Source organism: Trichechus manatus, unplaced genomic scaffold (assembly GCF_000243295.1).
Source record: "Trichechus manatus latirostris isolate Lorelei unplaced genomic scaffold, TriManLat1.0 scaffold00355, whole genome shotgun sequence".
NCBI lineage: Eukaryota > Metazoa > Chordata > Mammalia > Sirenia > Trichechidae > Trichechus > Trichechus manatus.
In genome coordinates, this window is record NW_004444291.1 from 383,380 (window position 1) to 392,567 (window position 9,188).

The following is a 9,188-nucleotide window of genomic DNA, read 5'->3' on the forward strand; positions in this document are numbered from 1 at the left end:
GTGCACTAGTTTGATTTTTGACACCTTTTGATCTCTAATGTCCCATCACCAGGTAGTTAGTTCTGTAACTAAGTATGTGCCACCAGAGTCTGTTAAATTTTCTTGTATGGGATCAGCTCGGGTGTGCAGGCTTGGTCACCAAGTGTGTGATGCAGACTCTCACCCCCAGTCCTAGAGAGGCATGGGTGATTGGTGCAGGCACTGGACTCTGGCTGTGGTAGGGGATCACCTGCTGAGCCAGGCAGGGGGCTGATGGGTGCCCCTGGGAGTCTGAAAGAAAAGCCTGTCCCTATTCTCTAGGGTGAATAAGTAGGTGAGTTTTGCAGCCGGGCTAAGAGCACCCCACTCTGTTGGCTGCAAAGACTCGAGGGCACCACTTTTTCTTGAATTCCTGTAGCAGGTGACTAGGCACTTTAGGAGCTACCCCCAGTCCTCAAGACCCTGCTGCAGATGGATAAAAGTGCCTACTTGAGGGGCAGGGCTATTTCGAGGGTCACAAATCTGCCCGTTCGCAGCTGAAGCAGTTGAAGTTAAACTTCAGATGTTTGCCCTGTTGTACCCCCATGCCTCTCTAGGACTGGGGGTGAGAGTCTGCATCACACACTTGGTGACCGACTGCCTGCACACCCGAGCTGATCCTATATAGGAAAATTTAACGGACTCCGGTGTGCACATACTTAGTTACAGAACTAACTACCTGGTGACAGGATATTAGAGATCAAAAGGTGTCAAAAATCAAACTAGTGCAACACTGTTGAGATGGGTCCCCACAAGTCTATACAGGGGTGTAAGGCACTCAGAGTCTGTGGACTCCTGATTTCTGTGGCCAGCAAAGGAGCTGTGCCAACCCTGTGTTCCTGGCCTAGGGGAGCCAGCAGCTTGTTTGTTCCCTCTCCAAGGCCAGGAGAATGGGTCAGGGTGTCTTTTGGGATCTACTTCCGGCCCAGTGGACTCCCAGTGCAGAGCGGGGAGGGAGGAGGTAAAAGGAAGAGAGGTTTTTCCCAAATCCGGTGCAGAGTGCAGAGGGAGGAGGTAAAAGGCAGAGAGGTTTTTCCCAAATCCGGTGCAGCAGCTCATACAATTCTTGAAAATTTAACAGTCGGCTCTCGTAGCCTGGTAGGCCTTGACTCTAGCACACCATTGTTTTATAACTGTGTTTGTGAAGATGGGATCATACTGAACATACTGTCTCATACCTTGACCTTTTTTACTTAAAATATCATTGAGATCTTTCCACATCAACATATACATGTATTTCATTATTTTTAAGTCATATTATATTAATATTAAATGCTTAGCCCATGATTATTAAACTATTGCCCTAGTGTTGGTCATTTAGTTGTTTTCTATTTTTCTTTTATATTCTAAACAATAGTACAGTGAACATCCTTAGAAATATTTCCATAGTTTTCTAAATATAACTATGGCTTAAGTTCCTAAATGTAGAATTACAGGATCAAAGGATGTGTGAGATTTAAGTTCTGATAGATAATGCCAAATTGCCTTCTTAAAGACTGTACCAATTTAAATTGGTATTCTACCTTACAGGTTATTTCTCATAAAATTCTCATCAAAAATTTAGAGATTTATCATTTGAGCGGTAGCAAAAGGTCACAGTGTGTTCTAGAATTTATAAGCCATTTATAAAATGTTCCCCTTTTACAGAAAAGCTGCAGGAACTAGAAGATGTTTCTATGGATCCCAGCCATGAGAACCCTAAACTCAAAGACCTTTGCTTCATCTTGCAAGAGGAGTACCACTTAAACCCAGAATCAAGAACCATTCTCTTTGTAAAAACCAGGGCACTTGTGGATGTAAGTTTTCTTACTCTTTGTTGATAAACAATTGACCCAGTACCGTTTATTGAAAAAAAGGTACTTTCCTCACTGCTCTGCAATCAAATATCCATATACGTGTTGTTCTGTTTCTGGGCTCTCTATTCTGCTCCAATTATCTATTAGTTTGTCCTTACACTAATGCCTTACTGTCTTAATACTTTTATTTATAATAAGTTTTGATACCTGTAGAGCAAGCATTTTGCATTGTCAGGTTTTTGTATTTTAGTGGTTCTGTGGTTGTGTAGTAGTCTCTCAATAGGGTTTTAATTTGCATTTTCATAATGACTATATAAGGTTGAATACCTTTTCATATGCTTATTAACCATCCATGTATCTTCTTTGTGGTGCGTCTGTTCAGATAATTTGCCCATTCTTTAAATCAGGTTGTTTATTATCTTATTTTTGAGTTTTTGAGAGTTCTTTTAAAATTCTGACAAAAAGTTCTTTGTCAGAAATGTGATTTGTGAATACTTTCTCCTGGTTTGTTGCTTGTCTTTTCATTCGCTTAACAGTATCTTTTGTAGATTGAAGACTTTAAATTTTGATGAAGTCCAGTTTATCAATTTTTTTCTTTTATGGATCATGCTGTTGGTGTAGTTATCTAAGAACCCTTTGTCTATCCAAGGTCACAAAGATTTTCTCTTACGTTATCTTCTAGAAGTTTTATACTTTTATATTTTACATTTAGGTCTATGATCCATTTGGAATTAATTTTTGTATAAGATGTGAGGTATATGTTGAGATGCTGTTTTTGTGTGTGTACACATAAATTATTCCACTGCTTTATGTTGCAAAGACTACCCTTCCTCCATTGAATTGCCTTTGTAATTTAGTAACTGATCCAAAAGTCAGTTGACTCTATTTGTGTGGCTCAATTTTTGGACATTATTCCATTGTTCAGTTGTTCCAATGATCTACACATCTATCTTTTTACCTATGCCACACTGTTGTAATTATGGTAGCTTTATAGTAAGTCTTAAAATTAGGTAGTTGAGCCCTCCAACTTTGTTCTTCTTTTTTAAAATTGTTTTAGCTATTCTAGTTTTGCCTTTCTAAATGTATTGTAGAATCAGCTTGTCCATAGCTGTTAAACAGTCTGTTGGGTTTTTGTTTGGGATTGCATTGGGACTAACTGACATCTCAACAGTAGCAATTCTTCCAATCCATGAACATAGTATGTGTCTTCATTTAAATAGGGCTTCTGTATTAGTTATCTACTGCTGTGTAACAAATTTCCTCAGAGCGTAGTGGTTGGAATCAACAAGCATTAATCATCTTAAAATATCTATGGATCAGGAATCTGGAAGCAGATTAACTGGATGTTCCTGGATCAGGATCTCTCATGAGGCTGCAGTCACGGTGTTGGCCATGGCTGTAGTCATCTCAAGGCTTGACTGGGGGAGGATCAACTTCCAAGATCACTAACATGGCTATTGGCAGGCCTCAGAATATGTGCTTCCCCTTAAAAAGCAAGAAATAGAAATACCGTATGATCCAGCAATCCCACTCCTAGGAATATATCCTAGAGAAATAAGAGCCATCACACGAATAGACATATGCACACTCATGTTCATTGCAGCATTATTCACAATAGCAAAAAGATGGAAACAACCTAAGTGCCCATCAACAAATAAATGGACAAACTATGATACATACACACAATGAAATACTGCGTAATAATAAAGAACAATGATGAGTCTGTGAAACATCTCACAACATGGATGAATATGGAGAGCATTATGCTGAGTGAAATAAGTCAATCACAAAAGGACAAATACTGTATGAGACCACTATTATAAAAACTCATGAAAAGGTTTACACACAAAAAGAAACAATCCTTGATGGTTACAAGGGAGGGGAGGGTTAGGGAGGGAAAAACACTAACTAGACAATAGATAAGTGGTAACTATGGTGAAGGGTAAGACAGTACACAATACTGGGTGAAAAAAAGAAAAAAAAAAAGATGTGCTTCCAAGCTCACTCACGTGGGCCTCTTCACAGGGCTGCCTTACAATATGGCGGCTGGCTTCCCCCAAAGTGAATGATTCAAGAGAGAGTGAGAGATAGTGCCTAAGATGGAAACCACAGTCATAGTCTAATCTTGGAAGTGACATCCTATCACATATGTCATATTATATTATATTCTATATAAGTGGGTCAGTAAATCCAGTTCACACTCGAGAGGATGACACAGGACCTGAATACCAGGAGGTGGGGATCATTGAGGGCTACCTTAGAGGCTAACTACCATATCTTCTTTAGTTTCTCTTATCAGCATTTTCAGCATATAGATTCTGCACATATGTTGTTCAATTTATACTCAAGTATTAATTTTTGATGCTATTATAAATGGTATTTTGAAAAAATTACAAATTCCAATTGCTTGTTGCTAGTCTATACATATACAGCTGATTTCTGTATATTGCTCTTGTGTCCTGAAATCTTGTTAAACTCACTTTGTTAGTTCTACACACCCACTATTCTGAACTTTGCTTTTTTCACTTAAAAAATATCTTGGAGATCAAATCATATAACGTCACAAAGATCTGTACCGTTTTAGTTAATTATTGCATAGAGTTCAATTCCAAGAAGTCTTTTCCCTCATGTTTGTTAGTCTGAAAAATGTCTGTGTACTAACTTAAACATTAAGTTTCTTTTCTTCATGCGTATATTTTGATACTGCATTAATATGGATTTACTAGTGTCCAATTGATAATTTGCTTTTCATTTTCAGGCTTTGAAGAAATGGATTGAAGAACATTCTAAACTCAGCTTTCTGAAACCTGGCATATTGACTGGACGTGGTAGAACAAATCAGAAAATAGGTATATACATACAGTGAATTAGATTTAATATACTATGTATATAAGAAAAGAGCCCTGTGGTGCAGTGGTTAAGCGCTCAGCTGCTAACTGAAAGGTCAGTGGTTCGAACCTACCAGCCGCTTCATGGGAGGAAGGTGTGGCAGTCTGCTTCTGTGAAGATGTACAGCCTTGGAAACCTTATGGGGCAGTTCTACTCTGTCCTTTACGGTCGCTATGAGTTGGAATTGATTCGAGGACAATGGAATGTATGTAAAAATATATGTAATATATTGAAATTATGTTTTAATGCTTATATCAGTCAGAGTTCAACCAGAGAAGCAGAACTAGTAAGGCACTGAAAATTTGACTTACCAAACGAAGTCCAAACACCACAGTGTTGTGGTTGGAATTCAGAGTTCTCTGCAGTCTGACTGCAACATGAGTCTGACTTGATTTTCAAGCTGTTATTCTCTTACAGATAGGCACTCCACAAATATTTTCTTATTTGTTCATTTATTTATTAATTCAGGTAACAGCAACATTTATTTAGAGCTTGTGAAGCCCTGGTGGCTCAGTGGTTAAGAGCTCTGGCTGCTAACCAAAAGGGTGGCAGTCTGAATCTACCAGCTGCTCCTTGGAAACCCTATGGGGCAATTCTGCTCTGCCCTGTAGGGTCGCTATGAGTCGGGAACAGGTTTGTTCTGTGCCAGGTTTTGTGCTTCTGCCAAACAGCCTTCCCAGACCTTCTAAGGTGCCCCTCCTCTACCTTCCCATCGCATCCAGTTCTGCCTTCGTTTCAGTGCTCATTACATATATGAGCTCCTTGTGGAAAAAAGTGGACCTTTAACTATTGTACCTCATCTGACAACCATAATTCCTCAGTATATGTTTGATTGACTGGTGAGTGAATGAATGAATTGAGAAATTAATGAATTATGATGTCTGTCCTGGGGATGCTCATTGTCTAGTAGAAGATGACGGAGAAAAGAATTGTTTTAGCCTTAACAAGGAGTCCCTAGGTTGGGTGGTGCAGTTAACTCACTTGGCTGCTAACTGAAAGGTTGGCAGTTTGAGTCTACCCAGAGGTGCCTCAGAAGAAAGACCTGGTGATCTACTTCCAAAAAATCATCCATTGAAAACCCTATGGAGCTGTTCTGCTCTGACACATATGGGGTTGCCATGAGTTAGAATTGATTCGATGGCAACTGGTAGCCTTAACAAAATATATCTTAAGATTTTGAATGGTAATATGCTCTGAAAAAAATAACTTCTATAAATTCTATTAACTCTGAGGTGGACACCACTTAGATTCTTTTTCCTCTTAGTATATCAGTGTATATACTCTGTAGCTTTACTAAATGGGTTAAACTTAAATTACCAGGTAATTAAGGTGGTTTCCGCTAAATTTTTTCTGGTCTGATCCTTTTTCTTTCACAGTCCAGCAGAAAAATTGTCTGGGAAGTTTTACAGAAAGCTGTAGGTATATAAGCAAAAGTTCAGTTTGCTAAGATTGAATACTTCCAAATCTTCATTTGTTTTCATCTCTTGATTTCCCATTTTGTGAAGAATCAGGTTATTTAACCTCTTTATGCTTCACTTTCCTCATCTGTAAAATGGAAACGATAATAGTTCCTAGTTTAAGGGGATAATATGAATATTAAGTGAGATGTTACATTTTAAGAGCTTAGAACAGGGGCCAGGAAAATCTGGCCCACTGCCTGTTTTTGTATGTCTTGAGCTAAGAATGGTTTTTACATTTTTAAATGAGTGAAAAGAAATTAAAAGAAGAATAATATTTCATGCCTTGTTAAAACTATATGAAGTTCAGATTTCACTGTTCATAATAAGTTTTATTGGAATATAGCCATGTTTATTCATTTACATAATATTGATACAAGCATTAAAAAATAAATTTACATATTGCTTACTGCCACTTTCGTGCTATAATGGCAAAGGTGAGTAGTTGTAACAGCATGGTCTGCGAAGTAAAATATTTACTATCTGGCTCTTTACCAAAAAGCTTGACACCCTCCCGCTTAGAACAATGCCTGGTACATGGTGAGTACCCAATAAATGTTACATATTAGCTATTATTCACATACAGCTGCCATCCAGCAATGGCGTCACTGGGGAGGTGCGGGGGTGAGGACCCCACCAGGTGACACTGTCAGAGGGGGTGACACCAAAATGACTGTCTATAAAAATTTCCCTGCAGTTAGTTATAACAACAAAAACCTTTTTTGTAAGCCCAGCTTATGTGTATCAGTATACCCACAAGGCTAAAATTCTATGCTCATTTACTTTTTGAACCATCTGATGTGCTCTGGTCAGAGCTGTCTGTATTACCCAATTACAATGATGCTTTGAATCACGTGGTTTCATCTGCACACCCTACAAGCACACGCTGTTGTTTTATTTGCTGCCAGTGTTTTCATAGTCCCTGATCTGGTCAAATTTTCTGGTGTGTTAGCTACAGTATTGTGGTAATCAGTATTTGTGACCCTATATCAATAACTTTTTTGAGAATGAAGTAGTAATTAAAGGAAAAGAAGGAGTGATATATGGGAATTTCGATTTATGAGTAACATTAGTACAAAAAACATTACTAAGGATTCTGTATGGTCTGGTTCGAGAGGAGGTGCATGGGGCAGGTGACACCATGAGTTACCACACTGGGTGATACCAACCCTAGTGGCTCCACTGCCATCAAGTTGATTCCGACTCATGGCAACCTCATGTGTTTTCAGAGTATAACTGCGCTACATAGGCTTTTCATGGTTGTGATCTTTCAGAAGTAGATCGCCAGGCCTTCCTTCCAAGGCTCCTCTGAGTGAGTTCAAACCGCCAACTTTTCAGTTAGTAGCCAAGAGCTAAACTGTCTGCATCACTCAGGGACTCCATTATTCACATTTAGACCCTTTACATAGTGATCCACGGTCATATTTGTTTTTGAGAATATATGGGTTCAAAAGGAGTAGGAGCTATGTATCTTAAAAAAGGAGCCTTGGTGGCACAGGGCTGCTAACTAAAAGGTCAGCAGTTTGAACCCGCTAGCCTCTCCACAGGAGAAAGATGTGGCAGTCTGCTTCTGTAAAGATTAGTCTTGGAAACTCTATGGGGCAGTTCTACTCTGTCCTATAGGGGTACTATGAGTTGGAATCTACTTGACGGCAATGGGTGTGTGTCTCAAAAAAAGGAATCTGGATAAAGAAAACTCAAAAGTAAAATCGAGTAATATTTAGGGATTTTTTTTTTTTTTTAGCAACGTTATAAAAATAAAACTGACTGCCCTCAAGTTTTCATGACTTTGAATTACAAATGCAAATAATAAACCCCCATGAGTCTTTCTACAAACTCTGAAAGCCTGCTTCCAGCTGGGTAAAGGAAGATAATATTACTTTCCTCTACCTGCTTGAGCTAGGTCTCCTCGTGAAGAATGAAGTGAAGATCAGAAGGTGTTTGAATTAATACATAAATTTAGGTGCGTCTTTGGGATCCATAAAGCTCAAACTTTAGTGTGCATATTCTTTGAGCCACCATTGTGGGTGTTTGCCACAATCACATGAACTGGATAATTTCTATATTCTAACTTCACTCTGTATTTGGACAATTTAAATTTAGCCTCCAAGATCATAAGATATTAGAAGGCAGTGTGGCTGTCTTAGTCAAAATCCTTTCTTTCCCCAAGTAACAGAAACCTACTTAGGCTAGTCCAAACAAAGAGGGGTTGATTTCAACTGGGCCTCCCATAGAGCCCAAGATCAGGAAGTATACTTGGGCTTCATGGGCAGTTGGAACCAAGACTGGGAAGTCTTCCGAACCCTGCACATCTGCTCTATTCTTTTCCCTTTTCAGGCCACTCTCTCAGCTTCTCCAATCATGACTGCCCTGTACCTCCCCAATTTACTACCTGTCTTCAAATCCCATTCTCAGACTCCAGGAAGGAAGATCTGATTGGCCCATCTTGGTTCAAATGTTTATTTCAGTCCAGTCAGCAATCACCAGGGAACAGGGTCTGTATTCATCAAGGTAGTCTAATTTCTCTAACAGACAACCCCCAAATCTTGGGGATGTAACACAATGAAAGCTATTTCTTGCTTGCATCACAGTCCAGTACAGATAAATAGGAGTGGGGGCTGTGCTCCATGCACCTTCACGCATTCTGGGACCCAGATCCTTGTCATGGCTGTCATCACAGGGGGCCCCCAAATCCTCCATTGTTTCCTCATCTGGTCTACTGATGAGGAATGAAAGTGTGGAGGATTTTTAGGGGTCAGGTTTGAAAGAGACATATGTCATCTGCCATTGTTGTTGTTAGACGCCATCGAGTCGATTCCGACTCATGGCCACCCTATGTACAACAGAACGAAACACTGCCCAGTCCTGTGCCATCCTCACAATTGTTGCTATGTTTGAGTCCTTTGTTGCAGCCACTGCATCAATCCATCTCATTGAGGGTCTTCCTCTTTTTCGCTGACCCTCTACTTTACCAAGCATAATGTCCTTCTCCAGGGACTCATCCCTCCTGATAACATGTCCAAAGTAT

At 39.5% G+C, this 9,188-nt stretch overlaps 1 protein-coding gene across 1 annotated transcript in view; it reads left to right on the forward strand.

The window, feature by feature from the left end:
- The window catches only part of RIGI (RNA sensor RIG-I), a 53,408-nt gene that overhangs the window by 34,530 nt on the left and 9,690 nt on the right, over positions 1-9,188 (forward strand). The window contains exons 13-14 of the mRNA XM_023725680.1: positions 1,666-1,814; positions 4,573-4,663. Of these exons, the coding sequence (XP_023581448.1) occupies positions 1,666-1,814; positions 4,573-4,663 (240 nt within the window). The remainder of the gene's footprint in view (positions 1-1,665; positions 1,815-4,572; positions 4,664-9,188) is intronic.